At 42.0% G+C, this 27,619-nt stretch overlaps 2 protein-coding genes and 1 long non-coding RNA gene across 11 annotated transcripts in view; 1 reads left to right on the forward strand and 2 right to left on the reverse strand.

Annotated features, from left to right (window-relative positions):
• Positions 1-9,204, reverse strand: part of gpc1b (glypican 1b) — a 75,892-nt gene extending 66,688 nt beyond the window's left edge. Inside the window, exons 1-3 of one of the 6 annotated variants that reach the window (XM_040144432.1) lie at positions 8,895-9,204; positions 7,012-7,132; positions 442-1,008 (exon numbers count right to left, since the gene is read on the reverse strand). In XM_040144432.1, the coding sequence (XP_040000366.1) occupies positions 442-601 (160 nt within the window). In that variant the 5' untranslated portion in view covers positions 602-1,008; positions 7,012-7,132; positions 8,895-9,204. Of the gene's footprint in view, positions 1-441; positions 1,009-1,141; positions 1,324-7,011; positions 7,133-8,894 lie in introns of those variants that run through there. The other 5 variants (XM_040144433.1, XM_040144435.1, XM_040144431.1 and 2 more) reach the window with 5 other exon arrangements.
• On the forward strand, positions 8,539-27,260 carry LOC120799333. 2 transcript variants are annotated; one of them, XR_005708809.1, is made up of 3 exons: positions 8,539-8,977; positions 26,212-26,321; positions 26,932-27,260. It is a non-coding gene; the product is annotated as an uncharacterized LOC120799333 (long non-coding RNA). The 2 variants fall into 2 exon arrangements; XR_005708810.1 differs by lacking the exon at positions 8,539-8,977 and adding an exon at positions 17,485-17,627.
• The window catches only part of LOC120799330 (glypican-5-like), a 103,121-nt gene continuing 90,121 nt past the window's right edge, over positions 14,620-27,619 (reverse strand). For all 3 annotated transcript variants that reach the window (XM_040144428.1, XM_040144427.1, XM_040144426.1), the window contains one exon: positions 14,620-17,043. In XM_040144428.1, coding sequence (XP_040000362.1) covers positions 16,856-17,043 — 188 coding nt within the window. In that variant the 3' untranslated portion in view covers positions 14,620-16,855. The remainder of the gene's footprint in view (positions 17,044-27,619) is intronic.

Consider the following 27,619-nt stretch of genomic DNA (forward strand, 5'->3'; position numbering starts at 1 on the left):
TGTGGTTAACAAGATATGTTTGAGGTTACAATATCCTGCAGACCACACTCAGCACAACGGTGAGAGTTTGTGAACCAATTGCATGCAAACCTATAATCATTCATTTCCATGGGATAGATCTGCATTCCAACACTTAGATACGATAAATGGTACTACTGCAGGTGCGACTTTGGCCCCAAAATAGACCCACATTCCTAGGGGGACTTGCAGAGGGATTGTGCTCCTCAGTGGCAATGAGTCTAAAGCAACTGTGAGGTTCTTTACTGTGTATTTGACGTATTGTTGTAAAATTTAAATAACTGATACATTGCCTTTGGACAGACCGATTACCTTGAAAGTGTTCAGTAGAGTTCAGTGGTTAAGATCAGATTTAGTCCAGAGAAGGGAGTGCAAACCATGAACAACAGACTTTGGACGGGCTGTATTTTAAAATGAGCTTACCTGATATTTCAGACTGAGGGACACCATCAAGAGAGAATCCTTTCCCGCTATAAAACTGCCTGATATCCGAACAACTCCGGGCTTTGCTGGTCCCTTTGTCCCCATAGGCTGGTGCCGTCAGAGAGCACAGTGCCAGAGCCGCTATGATGAAGGAATCCATCGCAGCCGCCCGCTGTATGTGGACTTAGGTCAAGTGCAAATCCGACCAAGAGGCGAAGCGACTGTGTCGGGTCCTAAACGGAGCAGGAGACCCCCAGTTACAAGCCGCGTGTCAAAGAGGGCTACTGAGTGCTGCTGTGCGTAAAATATCCTCCACCTTCCTCTCTCCCTCCTGCCCTTTTAGTGCGTCTGCTGAGTCTGTGGCTGCTCTCCGCGCACTGCCGCACGGCACCGGGGCTACTCTTCACAGCGCAGAGGTCTTGTCTTTCCCCGCTCCTAACGCAGGGCCGATGTGGACAGGACAGGACCCTTATTACTGTTCCCAAATAACTGTATCTTCTCACGCCGCACTCAGGATTAACTGCAGATATCCTGTCTCGTATATCCACTGTTGGGCTTTTGGTTCACCTGAAAAGGGAGAGGCAAGAGAGGGAAGAATTGGGTTACGCATTTACAGCTGAAATAATTTACGTCTCGTCGGGAAAGGGCAATGTATTGCACGCTGACGCCGTGCAGCCTGGTTCTGTCACCGCTCGCCTACCGGCTGTGATGGCCCGGAGGGGATCTGAGTAAGGAGGTGCGCACGGTCAGCTTACCGCAGCTCGGTTCCAGCTCAGGGTTTTCTGAACGACGCTGTGCCAACGCTGCCACTCCGTGGAATGGGGAGGCGGGGGGGGGCGAGAGAGAGAGAGAGAGAGAGAGAGAGAGAGGGGGGGGGGGCAGACGAGGTTTCACGTTCCTCCTGCCATTTCCGTTTCATTCCGTCTCATCTAAATAGTATCAGTGGACATGTTTCAGAATGGTATCACTCTCCAACAGGTTTGATACGTGGATTTAGTTCTGGAAACATCTGCCATGTTCATTTAGTAGCAGTTTGTGTGTTTGGCGTCTCACAAGGTCGTCTGGTTCTCAGTGAAGGAATGCGCACTACGCTTGATCTCCACCAGCCAGGTGTCACAGGTGAACTGTGGGCGTGCCCTCGACCCCCAGGTACCCACCCACCAGTACAAGTCAATGCGGAGTACCTCTCCTCCATTCTGCAGAGTATCCTTACACATGCGCCGTATCACTCCTCGAGGTGCAATTAAAGGGGCAACAAGTCACTACCTGCCCTGTGCCTTTCCCAGTTTACCTGTCACCTGCTGAATGCCTCCATTATCTGAGTTCTCTACGTGTATGTGCTGGTGAATAACACAAGCATGACATGTTCCTGAATAATTTCAGGCTTGAATGAATACGGAAAACAAGTGATGAGAAACATGAACTATGCTCACTTTTAGTATGAAATAAGTTTGCACTTGTGTTGTCTTATACATACAATAACGCCCCCCCCCCTCCCACACACACACGCACACACACACCCACACACCCCTATAAAAAAAAAAATACTATGCTTTTCCTATATAAAGGTTGTTTCCTATGTTTCTTCTATCATCTGTAAAGGAAATACTTTGTTTATAAAACAGGCTACATTTATATAAACTTGGAATTTTTTAGTTTATTCATTACTTCAATTAAGACCAGTGATTCCCGGTTCCCAGGTCCGGATCAAGCAGGCCAGTTCCTTGTCATGGCCAGTGGCAGCAATATGTCCATAAATAAAAATTTTGTTTTTTGTTTTTGTTTTTGTGTTTGTGTTTTTGTTTTTGTATGTGAGGGGAAAAAAAGTTCACTTGGTTCAGGTTGGTTTGAGCCAAGGGCCTTCTTCTTATGAAGCAACAATTGAGTTTAAAGGTCTTCTGCTGTGATGCGCAGGCTGATTACACTTTGAGTATGGCATTGGCTTCATAAGTGTGAGGCTCCCATTATATACCATTGATATGAACATGCACAGTCAACAGTCCAGGTAAAAACAGGAAATTACTACAGTGTTGTGAGTCGAGAAATCCACAAAACATTCAGCCGATGTTAAATTGCTTTGTGGTGTAGACCTGATATCGTGGATAGTTGTGTTATAGCAACAAAGAGACATACAGTTGTCTCACTTACAATAATGTCTCTTCAGTCATCTCAGTGCATGGAACTGAATCGTTGTTTGATGGTGTCACTCCAGTGGGAGATTCTTTTTAAGGATTGTTTGCCAAAGAAGATGCCACTGCACATTATCGCAGTGACACATGGAAAAACTCCAGCGCAGCCTGAAATAACCAGCCGTCACACAACAGATAGACAAACAAAAGTGAGAAGCAAAGAGAGGAACGAGACGACAAAAAGAAGGAGAGAGCCACACAGCAAGTACAGTCACTTCCTGCCTCCAAATCATTCTATTTATGAAGGCAGACATTGTTTGTGAATACATTAGGAAACTTTACTCTATAATTAGTCTGTTCATCATGATTGGATAAGTCCAAACAAATAAGACAGCATCTCACATATCACTAACTGACAATGGGCTACACTCACTTCCCATTATTGCAGCTCTGGAATGAGTAGGCATGAAATACACCTTCGTTCTGCACTGTCAAGAGTTCTATTCATATGCAGCCTTTGCATGTGTGCTTGGTCAAATCTGGCACTACAAAGCTGTAGTTACTGTGCTAAAGTTGAGAACTGTCTAACTGTGCCACACAGCCAACAGAAACCACTTTCTAATTATGTGTAATATCGTTGCTTCACTATTGTTGCCGCAGGCGAATACCAGGCAGAGTTAAGCACAACGGGCGAGAGGTTAATAAGTCTGGTGGCCTCAAAGTCTGTGTGTGTGATAATATGTCTGTCTGTATTATATATGGGTTTGTGTATGTATGACCTTTAAGTGTATGTGTCTGTGCACATTTCTTGTTTGTGCTTGAGAGGCAGTTGGTGTGAGTGTGTAATGTGAGTTTATGTGTCTGACTCTGTCCCATATGTGGCCATAGGTCGGCGGTGCCGTTGGAGAAACTGATTGGCCCTCCACTGTCTGGTATGGAGATCATGTAATTAACGCTCAGTAAAGCCCCAGAACAGCCATGTTTTCTTCAGGCTACCTCCCATTGAAGTTTTATTGGCTCTGACCATGAAAGGACTTCTAATGAGGAGCAGGATTTTGGGGGGAAGTTCAGGAGACCAGGGAGAGCAGAAGAGGGGAGGCAAAATGGTAGCAAAGAGAGAGGAGAGAACAGGGTGAGAGGGTGTGCAACTAAGCAACTGTCAGTTTAGTGTACATGTGCAGTAATTATGTGGTCAGCATTTTCAGGGCGTGATGAGGTTTTCTAGTGAAAATTACATTGCATCTGGACAGAAATACCACAGATGTTAGAGCACGTCTTCTAAGCAAAAACACACTTGATTCAAAAGTAGATACGTGGAATAAAATGTTATTATAACACAGGCTATTCCCTCTAAACGCTTTATACACTTGACAACTCATCTTTGTGAATTGGTACACAGAAAATCTGCATGTTAAATACAGTATGTACTCAGCCAGTCGGGATAAGTAAACTCTGTATGGAGTGCCACAGCAGTGGCTGCTCCACTCAGTAGCCACATAAGTTTGGTGACTGTGACCCCAACAAAGCCAAAGATAATTTTGTCAGAACGGCTGCTCTTAGTTATCACAGCTTTTCCTGCTCTGGCTTGGCCATTCAGACACAACTGCACATGCACTGGTCTGTGTTCCTTTGAGGCTGACAGTGCTGACTACAAAATATTAGACTCCACTGTTGATTCAGGATTGTTAGCTTCACTTCTATGAATTTACCAAGGCATTTCTGTCATTGCATTACACACTAAGAGTGGATATAGAGAAGGGTAATCCCAATGGAAACACTGGGTACAAAATCACCTTAAAAGTAATGTTCATGTTCTCCTTCAAATGGTATTTACAGTATTTACAGAAAAGCTTATTTAACCAATTCCATATAATCAATAATAATTAAGCATGAAATTTGTAATAAATTACTGTATTTCTATGCTACAGGGAATGTATTAAAAATATAATTTCACTTATCAGTAGTCTGTATATTATGCTACAGGTTAGAATATTAGTAACACAACTAAATCAGGACTGCAACACCGAAATGTAGCACTGGCTGTTTATTGCTGACTGCACCAATTCACTATGGTCAAACTAGAAAAGTCAGTTTTTTTTCCATTTCTGTGCACTTTTGTTTCAGAATCAGTTGGAAAAATTGCTTGGAAGGGTTGGCAAAAGCTGATGCTAACACTTAGAGGCGATGACGGAGCTTTTTTGTTTTTGGCATAATCCTGTCATATACTATAGGCATCGCTTGTGCAGGTATCCCAAGTGTATGGAAATTTGACATTAGAGCATTCTGTCTACTTCACAGAGCTATTCTACATTTACGACGTGCAATTTCTACATTTATAGACACACATATAGAGAGAGGCAATCTCGTTCTTTTGAAGGTCAGCTTATGTAATCATATGAACATGGTGCAAAGGAGGATTTTGTCATTTTTATCAATTTCATACTGTAGCCCTGAAATGCAAAAGTACAGAGTGCTCTCAACCATCACACCCATGAGTATAGTTTTATGAAGACATTAATGACAAAAAGAGCAGGGTACAGCCAGATCTGATAGAGGACACACACACACACAAACACACACACACACACACACACTTGAGTTTCTCCCCATAAATAAGTGATGCAGTGATGGAGCAGCAGGTTTGGCCAGCGTACAGGGCCCACTGCCAGGCCTCAGCAGGGTTTCTATGTAAATATCAGTGTACTGTTTCAACAGATGTAATCAGCCTTTAGAGGAAGATCATTGTGTCCTCTCCCTAAAACCAGTCTCATCCTGGGCTCTTAGAGATAGCATCGATTCTCCCTCCTCTCTGGGTTTTTATGTCAACCATTAGCCTGAGTTCAGCACATTCACTGGAGTGCTCAAGTGTGTAGACATTACTCATCAGGTCTAACTCTTCCCTTTCTCGTTTCTCGTTCATCGTCTCTTTTCTTTCAGTCCATCTCAGTTCTATTTTCTCTCTTGTACGCACACTAGTGGCCGTTTTCTGTCTTTTTTCCTTCCGCTTCAATGTCTCATTAGAACATATGATCGTGCCTTCATCCTTGCCTGTTAAAATGCAGTCATGCATAAAACTTAAACTTGTTTTGATGCTTGCCTTCTCTTCTTGCCTTTCCCTGTGCCATTTTGCAATGCTACATCAACCCTTGATCACATTTCCCCAGTGTCGGCCTGTGCAAACACAGCCTCCACAAACAGAAGATCTGCATATCTCCAAACAAAGAGCCCTCCCCAGCTGCCAGTAACAGATGATGACAGAAATAGGAGAAATTTTGATGGTAAGTGCAAAGGGTAGGCAGATTGTATTGTAGAGAAAAATGAAAAATAGCGAGGGAAACTGGGAGGAAGGAGGTGAGCTTATGAGGAAAGATAAGGAGGGTGTGAATATGATGATGGATGACAGGGGGAATGACAGAGAAGTGTGTTCGGAAAAACTAGCAGAGGAAAAGATGAAGTGCAGAGAAATAGACCAAATACAGCGTTTTCAAAGGAAAGGAGTGATAAGAAAAGGGTTAGAATTAAGTGAAAAACAATAGATGGCCAGCATGCTCCGATCCTTGGATTCGTGTAAACAGGCGCTGTCGTAGATGAGAAATGCCCCCTGTGGCGTGTTGCGTTGTGCTTTTGTATGTCTCTGTGTGTATCCTGGCACTTTCTCTGCTCAATAATCAGAGCAAATTCCAGCCTTCTCCAAGCATGGATAAAATTTTAAGTGCACCTTACAATGTAATGAAATACAATGTAAAAACACCACAATCTACTTACTACAGCAGGATGTAGTGCAGTGTACAAAATCTAATTGAGAAACCACTTAAACCTGGAAAATGGCAACTGAAAGCAGTGTTCTAATATTTGTTCATGTACAAGTATCTTATTTAGTCATTTATCTTATTTATAAAGCACACACCTCATTCTTGTAGACTTATTAAATGAGAGGACTGTGCTGAATCAAGCCCTTCTCATACACAATGGAAGACTGTACCCATCTGATGGTGGCGTCTCCTCATCCCTGCACCGGTTTCATCCAGTTATTCTGTTCATTTTGCCTGCATGCTGTTCTCAAATTAATATTTCAGCTCCTCTATTTGTCATATGTCTTAGAGGATAAATTAACTACTCTCCTCATCTGCCTCTTGCCGTGAATACTTGTAAACTCATGGGAAGCGAAGACAATAATCAAAAAAAGCCTCAGATGACCTCTTATGATCAAATCTCATTCTATTAATTGTTAGGTGGGCAATACGTTTATCCATATAATCATATATTTAATGATGGTAAGTTCCATGTCATGAAATACAAAAATAACAAGTTTGGTGAATAATATTTTCATAAGAGTGACCTTGAGCATGACCTTGGTACCATAACAGAAACTGAAACACTGACACTGGCCACAAGGCTTCTCTGAATTTTGATGCATGCAAATGGTCCAGAGTCAACTAACCTCAACTCTCTTCAGGTTTTATGTGGTTCTATGGCAGATCTTCGTCCAGATTGGCAGCATCTCTCTCCACGTCGGCCTCGGAAACAGTGGGAGGCCACGTCTCTGTGTGGTTCTCAGCCCCCTATGACGAGTCCTTCATTATTTTCCCACTGCCGCTTTAGAATATCCACACATTCCTTCAACATTACTCAGCCCTCCCCTGCACAGAAGCACTTTTTCACATTACTCCTCCACACATTTCTCCAAGTCGTTTTTAATGAGAAAGATTGCATAAAAATTGGAATGTATCAGTGCTGACTCAGTTTGATCAGACAAAAATACAGTAAGTGACTGTGTAAGTGCTTATTCTTACCACTTATATAAGCTGCAGCTTTTGCAGCATTTTTTTCCTATTTTAAACAACCCACTTCTGAAAGCTGCCCAGCTTTGGTACTGGCATGGTTTTGTCTGAAGCCTTTTCCCTTGTGATCAGAGCGACGCTGCTAATGGGGAATTTCCATTTAGACGAATAGTTCTCTCAGCATTCCCGTCATATGGTGTCGTAAACTGGATGGTAAAACAAATCTAGCCTGTAAATCTGTCAGCTTAGAAACAGTCTGTCTTTGGTCGGGTTTGAAATGAAGATTTAATGCTGTGTGTACATTTCCTGCAGCCCTGTGTGCCTCATCACTGATGCAAAAGGCCCTCCTGACTGGTGCATGATTTACATTAGCAAACGCAACAAGGGTGTTCTTAGCATGTAACACTGTCACGATCAGGGATGCATACGTGCATTTTTTACAAGTTGCACACTGTGTACAGAGAGCCTTGATTTTTTTAGTACTGTATAAAGACATCAGAAGGGAAAGGACTGTTATTATATGCACATCTGTGGAATCACTGTGCAGGGACTGTTTTACCCTAATAGGAACATCTAAACTCAAGTCAAAACAATTTTATTTAAAATTTATGTGACACATTACTAATAGTGACATTAGTGCTCTTGCTATATTGTGAAAATTTATAGAGTAAGAATTCAGTCTCCAGCTTTGACCAAAAGACATTTTGACTTGTTATGAAAGGACAAGAGCAATTAAAAACATTAAGGACGGCTCCATTGCAATGAAATATCCCAGTAAGCCATGCCAGCGAGCCTGTTGGACCTTTTTTCATGGCAGGGACTCTGACATGTCATAGCCGGACAAGCACATGTGAAATTAAAAATGACATTAAGGATGGCTGCATTTCGTTTTGGCATGCCGGTTTCAGGGTTCTGGTATTTCACATGCTGGTTCGCTGGCTTTGCTCACTGGGACATCTGAGCGGAGCTCTCGTTAGCGTCTCCACTTACACTTGCTATGACAAGTCAAAATGTCTGAAGTGTGGAAAGCCTTTAAAGCTAGCTAACTGCTCTATAGATTAACTTCAAAACTGACATTAAAATAAATCTGTGATCCATTTCCCCGTAACCATGACTGTTGGCAGCAACAAACTTAAGTGTCACAGTGAAGCGATTACTTTTTCAGTATTGTGGCCTTTACTTGGACGGGTTGTTTGCCGTGTTACCGGGAGTTTGATGGATGCTCTCTCCGCATTGAGCAGAGACACCGGCCTGGTGTATGTCAGGCTGGTGCAGGGACTGGAGGTGGGGGAAGGCCAGTAGCCCCAGCGAAAAAACACAAAAGAAACGAGACTCTCGATAACACCCAAGGGTTCGTGTTTACACATTGAAGCCTTCGTACCAGTCACGACAAAAGTTAGTGACTCGTAAACCTACATTCAGGAACAAGTTTTGGTCAGAGCTGGAGGGTGAGTGAACCCGGTGTCAACGACAGTTTCCGTGTCTACCATTAAGTGTGACCGCCGGGTTCTGTTTTTTGTTTTGTTTTGTTGACGTTACTTACCGGCACCTGTGCGGAGGAGAGGAGGAGTCCCCCGAAAAAGCTGCCTGCAGTCACCGCGGCTGACGCTAACGCAGACGCTAACGGTAAGCTAGCTGCTGCTGGTGGTCAAAACCTTGTTAAACCCTAATGTATCCCTTTCTGTTTTCTACACGTTAAATACAGAGCATGTGATGTGTGGACGTGGAGGCTCTGGATTTATTAAAAGCGCTTTGGGCGCAGCAGTGTTGTGTAACGCAAGTAACGATGTAATCTGGAGGCTAATGAGTGACCAGTGACATTTTTCAAGTAACGGGCCCAACACCGGTCACCTGGTTCTGTCAAAGCATGTCTGACATCTGTCATTCATTTAAAAATAGCCCACTTAAGTGCTTGCTGTTGACAAGCGCAGTTGGCTCTGTTGCTGCTAGGTCAGATTTTAGCAAATTTTATCCAAGTTTAGACATTACTTTCAACATAGAAATTTGAATTTCCATTTACAAAAAATAGTGTAACTCAAAACACATATATTCAATTTAGCTATGTATGAAATTCCTATTATATTTTTTGTCATTTTGTCATTGTAAATCATCATTATTACTACCGAGTAGCAATGAAGGCAGTAGAGAAATATCATTTTCGTATTATAGTTATTAATACATGTGTATGATAATGCCTTAAAAAGGAGACCATAGTACAGAAAGCAAGTAAGATAGCTAACAAGATCACTAGTTGGCACGTAAATCAGGTAACAGAGCAAAGAAACTCAAATTTTTCAGCAACCCGGCTGCTTTGACCTCAGCCTCCCAGTTCTCGCCCTGCTCACATTACTCAAAGCATAACCATTAGCCCCTGCAGAAGTACAGGAGATTACACAAGAATATGTCTGTGTAGAGTCCTCTCTTGTTTGGGTAGTTCAGTAAAAAATGCACTGGACTTCTGTTGTCCCAACAGTAGTCAAGTCAACCAGCAATGTGTTTTTAGTGTCATCAATGTAATCCAAATCCTGTCTGGTATGAGGCAGGGAGGCTTTGTGTTTGTATGAGGGTGTATGTGGGTGAAGATCTAGTGGCCCTGCAACATTGATTTCCCCTCTCTCAGGCCCTGCAGAATCGGACAGCAGCAGGTGCCTCTGAATCCGTAATCAGAGGCAATCAATGATGCTCCTGTTTACCAGCACGCTCATTCATCTGGGGTCACACACGTGGCCAAGATGCTCACACACACTTACACAAACCAACAAATCAGCGAGTTAACATTCATGCTTCAAATTCTAATATGCTAATATAACACAATTATGTCAGCTATTCAGATGACAAATGCAGGAGAAAAAAATCCTGACAGGAAAAAGGGAAGTATGAAAAAAAAAATCAGAGACCAACTAAAACAATAGTAATTCAGGGGAAATGTGTGAATTCGGTTCCAACCTGATAGAGATAGAGAGAGGGAGAGAGAGTTGGAAAGATAGAATGGCACCCAAGGGAGCAATGGAACATTCACACCAGAGCTCATCCATCTCCGGGACATGAGGAAGGAGGCTGCGTGTAGCATGCCAAACAGAGCGAGCCTGACAGAGAATTCAACATGAGATGCTGGCCAGCCTTGAACATGTGTGACAGACAAGCACGCACACACGCACGCACCTACACAAACTCCTTCTTAAAGTCCTCAATAATGCCTCACACCAGTGCAGACCCTACCAGTCTAATTGGAATGGGGGGGCTCATGCTAGCTGGGCCACAGTTCTCTCTTGCTGGCCATTGTCATGTGGCGACATAGTTAATCTGTTTTCCTAATAGCCAGACTTTCGTGGTGACTAATGTTCAGGCCCTTTTGCACTGCCTTATTAAGACACAATACATTCTAATGACAACTTGTCCTCAGCAAGAACTACTGTTACTTCATGTGCATGACTGTACATATGCTGTATACACGCTTTAAAAAAAAATGTAAAAACTGAATTTTCTTCTTTGTGACAGGAAACATAACTGTACAGAGTATGATTTCAGACACAGCAGGCAACTACAGTTTATTATTGGTACAGCGGACATATATATATATATTACATTTTCTTTCTCTATCCAAGATGCTTTCCATCTTCTCATTCTTCTGCTTTAGACAAGGTTAGGGATATGTATGAGCAGAGCGCTACCTGATCCTCATACCCCGGGGCAGTGGGCAGTGAAGTTTGGAAAACTTCTTTACCCTCAGGTCTCAGCGAGTGGAAAGGAAGGGATCCGACCCAGCTGTCCAGTCCTCTGGCATGAGGTGTGGTGGTTCAGGTCTGTCTCTATTTTTCTTTCATAACAGCAGAATAAATTGGGATTTTTGTGGGATCTAAGATTATTGCAAAGCTGAATGGCTGTTCTGCATTATTGCATTCATATTCAGTGCTGTTCATACACATGCAGAAGGACTATCCAGAGGGAGCTGTCTGCTAAGCGACTTCTATGACTTGTACAATCTTGTACAGTCTTAAAACGTTTTATAATTGTTGGTACGCATGAATGTTTTGTACATGCATGTTGGTTTTCTCTATTTGTTCAGTCAGTCAACAAACTCTTGTGCATTACCACATAAAGGTTTTTCCCACAGTCAGACAGAAATACCATCAACCTCACTGTAGCTGCCAGGAGGATAACACGTCCTAACACTGTTTACCTGCCCTCTGCCAGCAGCAGAGTGCATGATGGAAATTGAACTGACAAATGAGGCCAATCAGTGAAAAAGAGGAATCAAGCAAAAGTTCCCCTGTTCCTGTTGCAGATATGATCTCTGTCAGGGTTGCTGAGACTCTTCTTGATGGTCTGTCATGTCGAAAATTTGTTTAATTGGACTCAATTAGTCAGCTCAAGAGCTCATTGAGCATAATGCAAATTGGCCGTGGGGGCAGGGTGACAGAAGGAGATTTGGTGGTGACAGCTTGTGTTATCCTGTTGTGAGGGCAGAGGGAGATCTGAACATCGGGGAATGGATACAGCTGACGGCTGAAACTCAAGAAGGAGAGATGTGGTTAACAGGAGCTGCAGTTCCCCCTCCATTTCCCCTCTACCTCACCCAATTGTCCATCTTTGAAATGCTATTTCCAGTGCCTCCCTCCTCCCTTTGCTCCCTCTTCCGGGTTCAAGCTTGTCACTGTGATCACCTGGCTGAAAAGGTGAGACAATCTGGTGTGTGAGGTGGGGGTGGGGGTGGGGGTGGGTGGATGGGTGGGGTGTGGGGTCTGCTCCACTGCTCCTGCCCTGCTACCGTACAATCATGTTGACTTCAGGGAGCATCTGTTAGGAATTGCAGTTATGCATCTTAAGGCTCTGTTCATGCTGTGCGATGCAACTGCAGTTCATCTCTGATTGTGTGAATCATTGTTAGATCTATTCTTAACTAAGGCAAGAAAGATTTCAGTGTGTGTGTGAGAACATTTAGGTGTGGACTTGGGTAAGCCAGTGGGACAGAAGCGCTGATGTGTGCTATCGTTTAAAATAGCCCAGACAGACAGCTGAGCAGCTGTGACCTCAGGTCCCCCGAACTCTCAGTTACACACACTGACCAAACTGCTCTTTGCAATTGGTGTGTATGCCTATACCTACACTATAATACAGTATAATTTATATATTACAGTACAGTGTATATTGAAGACATTAAACTGTCTTTATCGAGCTAACTTCAATGAGAAAACCCAGTTGAAAATAACTCTCTTTTGAGTTTGCGCCCATTATTGTCCATATTTTAAAGTCATCCATGGCTTTCTGCGTCAGTCAGCGGAGGTTATTAAAGTACGACAGACGGCTTTGGTTTTGTCAGGCAGGGACAACGCCGTCCAATTACAGCTCAGGCAAAGAGGAGGCACGATATCCTTGGACTGGGTGCTCGCTCTGCTCTCGTCTGCAGCTAGCCAGACACTCAGTTTCACAGCAACAAGCATGAAATAGACTCCAAGGATCAAATACAGTCTGCATGCAATTGGAAGTGTACAACCGTGGAACAGGGTGTCTGAATGAGATCATCGGTGTGTCTTTGTGATATTTTTTTTTTTGTGTTCATGAAACTATAAATGCGTGTGAGAGAGAAACAGAGAGTGAAAAAGAGCTTGTGGACATTGTGTTTTTTAGCCAGGGAAGTTCTATTAGTTATGTGCTCCCAGGCTGATGGCTAAAACAGTGGGAGGTGTGGTGAGACTTGTCGCCTGATACATTGCCATCAAATTCTTTTATATCACGAGCAAGGAAAAAAGACATTAAACATTGCTTGTAAATATTTTGCTTCAGTCCTAATGTATAGTTTCGTGACTTATCGGGCTTTATCTGGTAATGCTAAAATAATTCATAAAACACACCTACAGTGGCTAAGCTAGACAAACAGTGATGCTAACATTGCAGCTGATAGCACAGACTAACTCAGGGCAATTATAGCTCATGAACAGGCAGTTTCCCCTACAGGAGCAGTCAAAGGGGTCAGCCACACATCAGCTGAGCGAGCAAACTGTCATTGTTGACGCCGCTGTCATCACAACTGTCTGCCTGCCACGGTCCCTTCCAGCACCAAACCTATCCATATCCTCTGCACTCTCAAACTCCCTCTGCCTCTATTCCTGGTGCAAACATACAGACAGATATGTTTAGCAAGAGGCTTCCTGGATGAAAATAGAGAAGGTCAGACTGAGATGGCTTGCCCTGCCTATGCCCTCATAACTCAATTCTCCTCTACTGCTGACCAGCAATAAGTATGGCTAATGAAACAGTGATGTCTTTTCAGGGACAGGAAGCAAGCCAGTGCAATGTAATAATGTTACTAAGTCTTGGTTTGAAGGGATACTTCAACATTTTGCTTACTTATTGTCTTGCGGAGTTAGGTTAGAAGAAAATTATGAATTTGATGTCTGTGCGTTAACTATGAGGCAGTTAGCTTAGCATAAAGACTGAATGCAGGTGGAAACAGCTAGCCTGGCTCACTCCACGGCTCAAAAACACGTCTACTAGCACCTCTAAAACTCGCAAATTAACACATCTTGTTTGTTTAATCCACAAAAATATCAAAATTTTAGATTGACAGGTTGTTGATTTACGGGGAATAGCATGCTGTACCTATTTCTTCGCTTGTTTGCAGCAACTTCCAGGAGACTTGGATAACAAGCGAGATACAATGTGCTAAACTTTACACGTGCTGGTAGGCGAACATTTGAAGTTTGGGGTGAGCCAGGCTAGCTGTTTCCCTCTTTTTCCAGTCTTTATCCTAAGCTAAGCCAACTGCCTCTTGGCTCTAGCCCCAAATAACACACAAATGTGACAGGGATATCAGTCTAACTATTGGCAAGAAAGTGAATTAAGTGTACTTCCCAAAATGTAAAACAATTCCTTCGAAAGGCTCAGAATGTATTACTGTACATGCAAAATTTGGCGAACTCACAGTTAAATATGCCTCTTTGAGGACAGTGACCATGTGTGTGGTATCAACATGAAATATTCAAGAGCCTTCTCCCCACACAGGTGTTGACATAATGACATGTTGATGACTAATAAGGTCACTAAACTTACCGCACCAATAGAAGAAAGATCTAAGTCTTGACCTAACAGGAGAATGAGGGACATGTCAACCAAGCATGGACAAGGCCACACAGTCCTGAGAAAAAGATTAATCAGGAATAATAAGTGGAAACACCTGCATGGTTGTGAAACGCGTGTGTAGAACCTTTTAATAAACACCTTTTCCAAGCTTTTTATCAACCTCTAGTGTTATCGATAGTCTTCAAAGAGAGGCTATTGAGACGAGCAAAAAAGCAGAGCACCTTTAATAGAGCTCAGCTAAACTGTATCATACTGACACAAAAGAGAGGAAATGAGACACATAAATTTTAAGTGACTTGAAATATGTACATTTATACACATGCAAGGGTACAGGGCTGTAAGTGATCTGTGGGTGCCATGAAGGCAATTCTGGAACAAAACATACATGGAGGAAATCATATGAACTAAACAAACATGGTTACAGAACACAAAATGTGACACAGTTAAATTGCCAAAACCTCTTATAGCTGTAGTCATCGTCATTCTTCATTAACTGCAGGCATTTAATATATAATTGTATGTGTTTGCATGTAATTAAGCAGGTCATCCTCTTTGCACTGTTAAGCTGAGTTATAGGTGTATTACTTTTCAGTAGAGATGAGTAAAGTTGTTTACAGTCTAGCTAATGGAGGAGGTATATCACTACTCATAGGCCCATGTCAACCTGTAAGCGTTTCGACCTCTTCAGCTTAGATATTGTATCTGTGTAACTTTTACATGGGGCATAGTCAGCTTTAATATTGCATCTGCATAGCAGTATCTGTGTACAAACTTCTTATCTACGCAAGAAAGAAAACTTGCATACAGAGGAAGCCATTGTAAAAGTTAGTTGAATTTCCCTTTTGTTCCATCCCCACGAGGAATCATTTAAAACAAATAAGGATTTGCTCTTTAACTGTTGGAATTCCAAGGAACGGTTTGGAGGTATTTGAGCCTATCTGGGTACAATACAGGAAGAAATGCATGATAAAATCCATGAAAAGGGACTTATACAATGGCCGCCACTGTACTAGATCAAACAATAGATGCACCCAACATTGTAAAAACATTGTACTTGTTTTTGCGTGTGTTAAATTGTAGTGGAATCTGCATGTGATGCATCTACAGCCCAACCTTACCTTTGTTTTCAAATTCCAAACCGTCATTGGAAAGAGTAAAACATGATGTCATGTCATCACTGAAAAGTTATGGGTAAAAGGTTTTAAAATACAATATGTGTTCTTTATGCTTCCTGAAGAAGGGCCTGATCTCATTATAATGATTTTGACCTGGTAGGTTATACATGCATTAATGTGCAATTCAACAAGCAACCACACAAAACTGGATGCACGATAAACATTAGTAAACTCAACAATGTACAGACTTTGTTCAAATGTCCAAAATTTGTCCATTTATGTCATGGGTTTGAGTTCGAAAATGATGTACATTCCTGCTTTATTTGTCATAGAAATTAAATCTCTTTTTTTTCTTGCATTGATTTCTATGTAGTATGGAGCAGACAAGCACAGTCCATTCATAGCTAGTACAAAAGAAAAGAAAAACCCATTCAGCTTAATCAATTAAGAGCTTTTTGTAGAATCAGAACCTCATACACACCATCAAATCTTTCCACCTATATACAGTTATAGTTACTATACACACCTAGTTTGTCTGCACAATGTGTTCAGCTGTGCAAGTGTGCCCCTGCTCCACCTGTGAACTCATTACATTCTAATCCCTGCCAAGGTATACAGTCATTAGACTATATCAAATCTGCTGTTCTGGGCCAGGCACCTGGGACTGATCTATCAATCTATCATACATTCCTTAATCCTCAAAAAGAAAATGAGTTGAGTTTTTAAAATGAGCCGAATTCTTCTTACTGGCTAGCAAACGGCTGTGATGAGGTTTTTGGCCTGAAAGGATAAATACAACCCAGCAGCAGAAAATGAAGACAGCTGTATTGTTATATGTAAAACGCATGCGAGTCTGTAAATGTGGAAGTGTTTTTAAGTAAAATCAGAATGATGAAATCCTGTTCTGAACTAAAAAGCATCTGTTTGTGTGAGTGGAGCAAGGAGCTGTAGGGATATATTGGTGTCTGTATACACACGCATCTAGTCCCAGAACAGCCTAGTGGAAGCAGCAGGCATAATCTTTGTAGATGAGCGTGCATGGGACCAGCTTGTGCAATCATACAAATCGGTGATGCTGCAGGACAACAAGTTCCTGAAAGAGCTCCCCATCTACGGTCTCCTACAATGTCGTCCTCCTCTCTTCCATCTCCGTCTTGTTTTCCATTTTTCTTTTTCCATCATTACTATCCATCCACGTAGGTTGAGGACAGGAGTAAGGATACTACGTGTGATTTACATTATATGAGTGCCTGTCTGCATGTACATGTGTCCTAAAGGGGTAACGGTAGATCTACACACGGTGCTGGCATCAGAATAGGGTCCACTGCAAGCATAGTGCAGCAAAGAGCAGTGCAACGCTCCAGGGTCTTGCCCAGCTGGCAGACGCCGAGCCCCCTATCACCTTCACTGAGGGGGGCTTGGAAGGATTCTCATGTGGGCTGTCACCTACAGGCTGTCTCCCGATAGGCTTTCCTTCACTGGGGGTGTCTGTATGTGCTGTAAGAGACAGAAACAGATAGAAAGAGAGAATGGAAGAGAGAAACAGACAGAGATAAATGGTCTAGCACATCACAGTAATCATTGTAATCTACTTGAGTTTTACAAGCCCAAAGTGTACATTAGAGACTCATCATCTCCAATCATTCCCATCACCTCATTCCAGGGATTTTCAAAAACAATCAGAGATAAAAATGATGTATGATTATGTCTGTCACAATTAAAGTGAGTTCATATGTACATAAGAGGAAAAGCAGCTGTGGCTGTTTCAGTCAAAGCACCCATATTTTATTTTGAAGAGTACTTTAAAAAAATCCAGTCATGCATGTCCAATGCTGCTTTATTAATATTCAGCTAACAACTCACTTTTAAATCCTTTTTTCTAAGTTATACACATCAAGCCTGTGCTGCTATATACTGTGTTTTTCTGCCCCACAGGGACAAAGTAAAATAAAAACAGAACTCCAACCACCATCTCCACACACATGATGGAGGACTGATGGGCTGTCTAATCTCCAGCAGCAGATGATGGACAGCCCTCACTTTGTCATTACAGCCATCTGAGATAAATCTGGCTGATGAGGGTAGGGGACACATTAAAAACCCTTTTTATCACAGTCCTTGCAAACACACACATGAAGTTGTACACTTTCTTGCCGACATCGGTGAAATCCCAGCTTTCCTGAAAAAGGACTTCACCCATGTCTCAACCACTTTCAGTCTCTCTCAAACTTGATCACTTCGATCCTAATACAATTCCACTGCTGTGGTTCTGAATGCACCTCTTTCCTCTTGTCGTCTCACTTTCCTCTGGGTGCTGACAATGTGTTGGTGTCTCTAAAATCAAAAGGAGATTAATTCCCTCTGCTCATAACCCATCCTTCTTTCCGCTCCTCTTCATGGATCCCACCTGAACCAAACCCAACCCAAACATGTATATGATTGGATTAGAAACAGATTATCACCCTCTGCACAGAAAGCCCACCACACACTCCCATTTAAATTACATTAAAATGCATCACTTAGACCTTTCATGTGTCATACATTTAGTTTCTACCCATGTGCAGACGTGAAGGGCTCGGCAAGCCTTGTGTGATTGCCTAGACAGGGATGGTGTGACATCCAAGAGGGCTGATCCCAAAGGATACAGAAAGAAACAAACAGATAGGTTGAAGGATAGAATGACTGTGTGTTGTGATGGGGGTAAGCTAGGTATCAGAGTACTGACTGCCGAAACCCAGTGTCAAAATGTCTCTTTAAGCTGTCACTGTCACAAAAACAGGCCAAGTTTGCAATGATTCAGACCAGTGTGTGTATTAACCAATCTGCCTGGAGTTCAGTTGTCTAATTAAAGTTACAGCTGCCCTGTGGTAACCAGTGTGATAAGTTATGATGTGAGATGTTGAAATGTAACACCCATATAAAACCCAAAAATTCATACCACACTGTGCAGGAGCTTTGAATACTTAACTTCTAACTAACATCACATATAAAAGAACAGATAAAAGAACATTTATTGCTCTTTTTAAGCTGTAGTCCAATATGATTTTTCTTTCTTTCACACATGGCATATTCAAATGTGTAATTCTAAAAAAAAAATAAAAAAATAAAAAAAAATCTTTTGTAGAACTGAGAATGCATATCAACCCATCCCTACTGTGCACTTGGGTTTTATGTGTATGCAAGTCTGAATGGGGCTGGGCAGGGCTCTAGAGAGAGAGAGAGTGTTTCCCGTGCCAATGGTTTTTGTTGTTCCAGCAGACAATAGACAAAGACATCATTCATCCCAAATCAGATTGCTGTTATTGTTTCAATGGAAATGGGCTGCATCTCATCAAGGAGATGAGAGAAAACAGCATTTGAATGGGCCAACACAGCACTAATACTGCTCACTGCAGGCTAACCAACTGGCTAATTATTGGAGCAGGTCCTTGCCAGAACAACCAATTACAGTATAGACAACAGTACTGCCCACTAGTTAAAGTGTATTTTTCATTAAAGGTAGGTATTTGGGAATTCATGGTGTTGGAATGCTTTGTGATCTTTTAAATAAAATGGATGCAATAAAATTAAATTACAAGATGAGAGAGTCAATACTTAGTAGACTAATCATCTAACCAGGTCCATTTTTGGGCATAGCCAAACTTGGTGTTTACCTAGAGTACCACCAGCTGGGAGACACATAAAAGTGAAAAGAAAATAAAGAAATATTTGTATAATTTATCTTATGTGTCATATACTTTCAAATAGCACCAAATTGCATCTGATGTGGCAAATTCATAAATAAATTAACCAAAGCTCACACTACCCTACGCCTGCCCTAAATAAGGAGAAAAATGACCCAGAACATGTACATGAGCTTATTTATCCCAACTGGAGAATGGTCTCTCCACAATGAAAAGGCGGAGATAGCGGGAGAAAAGTACGCATGAGCTGTTCTCATGTGCTGCTGACCCAAATAAGACCAAAATTTCATGGACGGGTCAATGCAGTCGTACTGTGGTAGATGAGATTGAAACATTTTTTACACTGATAATAAGCTTTATAAATAGATTTCTTAAAGATCACATTGTTGGTTAAATTTGTAAGTGGTTTGTAGTCTCAAAAACAGATGAACATCTGTTGGGACATAGGGAATGTAATGTTATCAAAAACAGAGTTCTGCCCTTAACAGGTGTAGTCCAATTTTACGATACTGAAACGTAATAATACATTATGCCATATTTATCTTTTGGCAGATTTACCAAGAATAAGTTCTCAATTGTGGGGAAACTCATTCATAATTAATAAATGCCAAGAATTGTATTTTGTATTTTAGTTTTAACTTACCCTATTTATTTAATTATCATTTTCAGCTATTTGGTCCTAAAAAATATTTTTTTTCATAACATGGCATACTGTATTTCTGCTCTCTTTTATTTGAGAAAAATATATGGTTCTAGTAAAAATAAACTATACTGTGATAAACATATTGACATATTTGATGACAATATTTATCACCCAATATGGGGATGCTTATCATGACATTTTTAGCCATATCATTTAGCAATAGCTGAAAGGGATTAAATAATCAAAGTAATAAAATAAAACAGTAGGAGCAGTAGAGACCTGAGTTAAATCCCTAAAAGCATGCAACAACCTGAGGCACAAAGAAAATGAAAAACCATGAGGGCAGGAGGATAATGGAATGTGATGATGTTGTCTTCATAAGCTGGCTCATGTGTAAATCCCCCAAATAAGGAAAGAGAACAAGCAAGACAGAAAATCAGAGGGTGGGAGTGAATGAAAGATGACGTAAAGGGTTAGGAGGGGAAAATGGTTAGTTTGGCTTTTCAGTATGAGGAAGATGACTGTCCATCGTCACTCGAATCAAAGCTACACGATGCCACATTGACATGCTTCTCCCACCACAGCTACATTCAACAGTCAATCACATATGTTCTCTACCAGTAAAAGACAAATGTGATTTGATTGGTAAAAAGCTTTATAATAGGCAACAAACAGTGACAATGGAAAAACAAGAACAGGGCAAAGCAAACCAGAGAGACACATAGATCTTGTGTGCTAAGAGATCTGTGTAACACCACAGACATTAATGTCTAGGAAGAAGTGTGTAAATGTGTGCATGTATATATTTTGTGTGGGCCCTATAAAAGTATAAATAATGGGTTGTGGTAGCTTTCATTTGTCATTAAAGCCTGTGGTAGACAGAGTCATGAAGAGAGACAGGATGTGGGATCATGTCACTTCATACATCTGAACATCCAACACTCTGGTATATAGGGACTGTGTTACCTTCAAAACTACACATACAGTACAAGGTCTTCTGCCACCTTGTTGACCTCTGTGTTGGCCAAGTGTATGAGAAATGGTTCATAGTGTCCTTTGCCATTAATGCCTCTCCAGATGGGCAGCTTGTGTGTTTGTAGGAGCCTCCATTTCCCACTGGCCAAGGAGCAACAACAGCTGCGTCTAACAAGCCTGGCGACAGCGCTGAAGAAGAGGTGGACCTTGGGCTTTAGCCAAGAGGAAAGAGGGTTTGCAGGGGAGGGAGAGAGGAATAAGGGTTAGAAGGTGAGTGGGAGCAATAACAAACGCCTTGGTCATCATTTCTTTGGAAAAATTCGACGGACAGAAAATTGCATGATGGTTGTCTGGGCAGCTATGTTAGTTTTCTGCTGCTGCTGCTCTTTCCTTCTCTCTTGTCCTTTGTGCTTCTTTTGGTTTGCCAGCATCCAACCACTGCTGCCACACGGACTAAATCCTCCAATCTATGCAAAGGGAAGAAGCAAACTGTTCTCAAACAATCCTCCCTCTGTCTTCAACTGATAAGATCCAGTCTCTTTTTTTCCTCAGCGCGTCATGCATAACAAGAATACACAATCTTACAGAATAAATGCAAGCAACTCTCATGGACGCACAATGAAATACTCACACACACACACAGAGGGGCAACAGGGCAAAGAGTTTACTAAGGGACAAATCCAACCCAGGATACTCAGGTCCATATATGTGTTTTGCATGCCTGTGTGTGTTTTTTCGTGTGTGTTGTGCAAGCCTCCATGGGACTCTTGGCAGAACATTAGCTGCAGAGCTGTAATCCAGTGAGGAATGGTGCTACTGTATACTTGGGCTTAGCAAGTTGTCATACTATATGTTATCAAGATGACAAGGCAGCTTTTCCAGGCTAAGCACAGACTTGTAGCCATTACAAACATAGATATGTGTATTATTCAATTCAATTGTATTATTTTTTTCCCTATATCACTGAATTGAAATCAACCCAGAATTGTGTTGTAGTGTCTCACTCTATCTTTAGTGTAACCTACTGTTGTACAATGAAACTCAACCCTACACAGAAGTTACATGTGTAAATAGAAGAGTTCGACCTGCTTATCATGGGCTTCAAAGCACCTTTGGCAGTTTCCTCTCTGCTGCCTGCTGTGTACAATTATAAAGGTTGTCAGAAGGTTAAGGTTTGATTTATGGCACATCAAGGGTGGTGGAGGTGGGTGGAAGTCAGTAACTTGCTCTTCCTCTCTCTCATTCTCACCATCTTCCCTCTCTCTAGGCTCACACCCCAGCCTTGACCTTGCAGGTTTTCATCCCTGCTAAGTGATGGGAGATGGATGTGTGTCTGTGTGTGTGTATATGGGGGGTGTAAAGTAGCTCATGGTCCTGAGTTTTGACAATGCCGCTGGATCTGCTTCATGGCGATGTTTCATTGAGAGGTGACCTTTGACTTTTTTTTTTTTTTTTTTTTTAACCATGCACACAGGCGAAAAGATTTCATGGTGCATGTAAATATGCACAACCACACACAGATATGCTTTCTGAATTAGTAGAGAGACAATTGCGTGCTTGGTTCCAACTCAAGTTCAAGACTTGTGAGCATACCTCAGAGACATCAGAAGTACAGTTTATCCAACTCTTCCTCTCTTTCCCCTGCGACGGCTCTGCCCATCGACTGAATAATGACACTTGATTTCCTAGATTAATCCTTATTTGCTTTAAAAAAAGATCTATAAACAACAGCCAATACGTCTTCTAAATGTGGGGGCCAGCTCACCCTTTTTCAAATGCAGTGAAATTATTAGTCTCTGTTGAATTTAACAGAGCATTATACTCTGATTCGACCTGATGTGTGACCTTTGCCAGATATTTAGGCTATATGCTTCCCAAATTAAGAGAGAGGAGACAGAGATACAATGTTCTACTACTCCCTTTTAGTACATGCACATATTCCAAAGAAGTTTTATGATTTTAGACTTTACCCAAGTAATTTTCTCCACTTCTAATCCTTTGTGTAGATAAATGTTTGGCAGCCCTCCTTTGGGACTCAACAATAGGAAGTTCTACAATTATGACGGATAAAGGAGTCAATACTATGCACACGTAACCCCTTAAGGCACACATTTATTCAGTGACCAATGTTACTCCTTGGTTGCAATATTATCATAATATAATATCCAATACACATCAAGTGGTAAGTAGTCTTTTTCTATACTTAGGTAAAGCCAGTATTACTAAGACACAGAGCTATTGGTCTGCCTCTGGTCAGACCTTTGGACACAATAAAAGACTGATGCTGCTCTTGGCGGCAATGGCAATGGATCAGGAGTGTCCTGGCACTGTTTGGTACATCAGGAGAATGTTAAAACTCTCTGGGTCACAATGTTTTTTAAGGCCTCTCTTTAACTGTCTCACACACAGGCATTTACCTTCCCAAGCAGCCACACAATGCTTCCTTATCTCTTTTCACACACAATTTCATACAAAGAGTGGTAAGGTTAGAGGGTGGAGAGAAGGGAAGCATGCATTCACACAGTTCATGACTGGCCATTCATCTCTGTGCTGTTTTTGTCCACGGTTCGCTCTTTGTGTTGTGCCACGTCAGGCAAGGGCTCCTCGCCCTGTCAAACTAATCTCCCTATTCTTTATTCTAAGTTACACACAGAATTTGTCTGCACATTCACACACAGAAAACTCACTTCTCTGGGAACTGTCCTTCTGGTTCACTTGTATAATTCAACTTGTGTAGGGAATCCAGGACTGGTATATGGTCTCTGGTAGGCCACTCAAGGAACTAAAGGGCCAAAAATACAGGGGCACCAGTGGGGTACACATTTGAGCCTACAGCTAACCTAGCAACGGGCATAGCAACACGGCAACTCCGCAACAGGGATCAGTTCAATGGAATCTACCCAGTGCGATTCTTGGCTGTACTCGACTATTAAACTCCTTGGCAAGATTAAGATTTACTCCCCTAGACACACACACACACACACACACACACACACACACACACACACACACACACACACACACACACACACACACACACACACACACACACACACACACACACACACACACACACATATATAGAAACAAATAAGCTAAAGGGGCCCTGGGAGGACAGTGACCTCCACCAGTCAATGGGACAGTTTCTCAAGATAGAGGGGAATCCTGAGGAGAAAGTGGCCTCTATGCAACAGAGGAGTTTAAGACCCAGTACAACTCCTCAATCTTACAGAGGCAAATACACTACATTCCCCACCAGAACACTCATTTGGATGATACCGGACAAACACGCCTAACACTACACCTGTGTGCACTCAAACGCCAGATGTGTCACTGCATTGGCAGGTTGTCCTTGTAGACAGGCAAGCGTGAAGGATGCAGAGACAAACTCATGCACGCACACACTTCATTGCCATCCATAATAGTCAAGAGGAAGGGCACATCAGGATAGAAACTGTCGCTGTGTACTGTATGTCTCCTCACATTTTACAAATGGATCCCTCCCCCTGCCCATTGGAATCAGCCAATCAGTACAGTCGTCTCAAGATGAATCATATTCTCTCTATTCTCATACTGTACAGAGTTTATAGTTTCGTCTGGAGTGTCAAGAATCCAATGACACATCCAGTGCTTCAGAGCTTCCTCTTGTTCAAGTGAAACGAAGGGCTTTAAGGGCTAAAGTACAGAAAAGACGCTTGAAAGTGTGTAAACTGTCATTAGGATGCTACCTGCTCAGTGACACCAAGTAGCAGCAGCAGTGCCCACACAAAAATAAGATGCAGAGAATAGAATGCAACCTTGTGTTATTCCATGTGACCAGCCTCCTCTGAATTAAACTGATCTAAGTGATACTTGCCTTTTCAACTTCAAAGTGTTTTCATAAATCTGTGTGGGTTAGAGAAGAAAAAAAAACTGTGGTGTGATGTTATAAATGTTTGATGTTGTGGGGGCGAGTCAAATACTTTGATGTAAACTCTTGGTTGCATAACTGACTGCAGTTTTAGAATCAAATTAGAACTGTGCACTACATTAAGTACGCTGTCAGTGGCCCTTCCAGTCTGATCTGTAATCAGCTGAAACAGTGAGAGGTCAGCCCTCTCCTAGCCCTCAGGCCTGAAAGTCTGTTCCAGGTTCAGCTCTAAATTGCGAAATCAATTATGGATTAAGGGAGAATTAAGGGAGAAGGGCTTTGTTGCTCTCGCTGCTGGTCAATAGGATAGGTTTTTAATGAAGTGACCGGTCTTGCATGTGTGTTCCTTTGATACATATGCATACACCGATCAGTCAAAACATTAAAATCAGTTACTTGTTTTAATGTTGTGGCTGATCAGTGTATATGAGACCACACACAGACTTCCACTGCAGGTAGTCAATAGAAAAATTGGCTCATTGGCTCATTGCTACCAGCCTACATTATCTGACCATTCTTTGCAATGCTAATGCACCTCAGCTCTCCAAAGCAGATTCTTTGATGGTTGTTTTGCTTTAAAACTTAAGTTTGCGTCTTTTGAGTTTGAGATAGAAATACTTGCCTCAATGGGAAAAATTCCATCCCAAGTCCTTCCTTGCTTTCTCTCCTTCTCCCCTCACCTAGTTTGTATTTTCCTCAGCATACCAGGCTGAGCTGAGATAAAGAGGATCAAACTCATCCCTGCTTATCCTTCAACTGTATTTTTCAATATCCGTGGAATGTCTGCCTTTATTTGCTCAGTGCTGTGTTACAGCAGGAATGCCAGTTTCTGTGTTAGCAGCCAGGGTTGGGCTCCAGGCAAGGCAAGAGAGTCAAGGAGGTCACTCATGCAAACACACCCTCCCATCCAATCCCCATCACAACCCCCAGCAGAGAAGCCTGAGTATGGACATCAAAAAAGCAGCCCAAATAAATTAGGGCTATCAAAGTTGCCTCTGCTGTAGGTCTGTCTGTTAGTGTGTGTAGCCAGCAAAAAAATATTTCCATAAATTCATTGAGCAATTATTACCTCTGGTCCCAGTGACAACCCAAAAGTTTAATCTAAGCTTGACTGGGAAGGGTGGTGTACAAGTTTATTATGCACACAATAAAATTCAAGTCATATCCACAGAATTTGCAGCTTTCAATAAAGAACACTTTATGAGACTGGTCATTATCATTAACCATTTTTAAAATGTACTTTACTGTAATTTACTGCTTTGAAACCTGCACATGTAAGGATTTCTTGTTATATAGGTGAATAAGAGGTCCTTCTGTGGTACTGTAGTTAAGACTTTATGTAGCTACGATATCAGGGCACTTAGTCACTAGTATTCCTTGTTCCTCTGCTATTAAACTTCACAGCAACCATACAAAATACTGAATTCTATGTATCATTTTCACTAACTTCCAAGGCAGTAATTCCCACCAGGTCCTGGAGTTTATAACCTGTTACCACACCAGAGATTCTTTGTGTTTCTCAACAAGGCTCCCACAGATGTGCTGGAGAGGCTCAATCATAAAGGTACTGCTGATACTGCTTAGAAAGGATATGATGATGCTGGCTAATGAGAACCATTCTCCTCCGATGACCGCATGCCTAGGGAGCCCTTCAAGCTAATATGCTCTAAAATGCCATAAAAAGCAGAGGGCAGAATATGCCGAATTAGGACAAAAAAGGAGACCACTGAGAGGCAAGTGTAAAATGGTATAAAAAGGGATGGATGGGGACAGCAGGAATTAGGAGACAGTTGATCACAAATGCTGATGTGTTCAGTAAAAAATGTGTGATACAGCGATTTTTAATAAAACAAAATATCTATCAGGTAGTTTAAGTGCTGCAAATGGGTTTTGGCACATATTAGTCTGAAGGATTAACTCTATAATTGTTCTGTTGAAGGATGACTTTCCCCAAATTAATTTCATATGGAATGATACTGAGATGTCTCAGAATCATTCACAGATTTGGTCAGGACAAGTATTAAGAAATTTATTTAATGTTATTCACAGTGTCACATAGATGATTCTGCATTTCAGAGAAATTCAGACTCACTCCTCCTACATCCAGCCGCAAACCAGACCATCTCCCTGCCCCGCCAAAGCCGTCTCTGATCCTCTTGTTCCTTCTTTTCCAGCCCTACTCTGCCCTGCGGAGGTTACTGTCAGCCCCTTCAGCTCTAGATGAAAGGCTAAGGGAAATGGCAGTCCTACTGGTAATATCCGCACTGGGACATCTGCTGTCCATCCGGCCTCTACACACGCCAGTTCCAAGGGGCCCAGGCTCAGTCCAGGACCTAGGGTGGGAAGATCTAGGGTTGGATCAGTTCTAACCAGCCTGGCAGAGCATACAAGCACCAAATCCCCCACCCAACCTCTCACGATAGAGTGAATCATAGCATTGTGTGTTGCAATCGTCCTCTCTGAACCTCAGCCCTTAACATAATATCCTCATGTTAGCTGTACTTCCATGCCTCTGTTACCTCGTGTACTATAACATCATGTCATACAGCTCTATAGTATTCCTGCTGCATTTTTTTTTGTATCAAACCTTTTTTCTGGCCCTTCACCTCTACTTCTGCCTGTGTCTCCTCTCTCAGATACCAACTTGCATCACCTCTCCCTTAATCTCCAGTTTTAGAACATGAAAAGTTGCATGCTGGGTCCAGGGCTACAGCAAGTTGTAGTGATCTTGGGTCAAATCCAGTATAATCCTGCTAACACTGGTGTAGGTTTGCCATATCCTGCCAAAGCAGCAGTTCATGTCAGGAATGTGCTTTGCCTGCCAGGGTGAGCAGCTGCCGCACACCTTTATGGCCTTATAGG

Source organism: Xiphias gladius, chromosome 14 (assembly GCF_016859285.1).
Source record: "Xiphias gladius isolate SHS-SW01 ecotype Sanya breed wild chromosome 14, ASM1685928v1, whole genome shotgun sequence".
NCBI lineage: Eukaryota > Metazoa > Chordata > Actinopteri > Istiophoriformes > Xiphiidae > Xiphias > Xiphias gladius.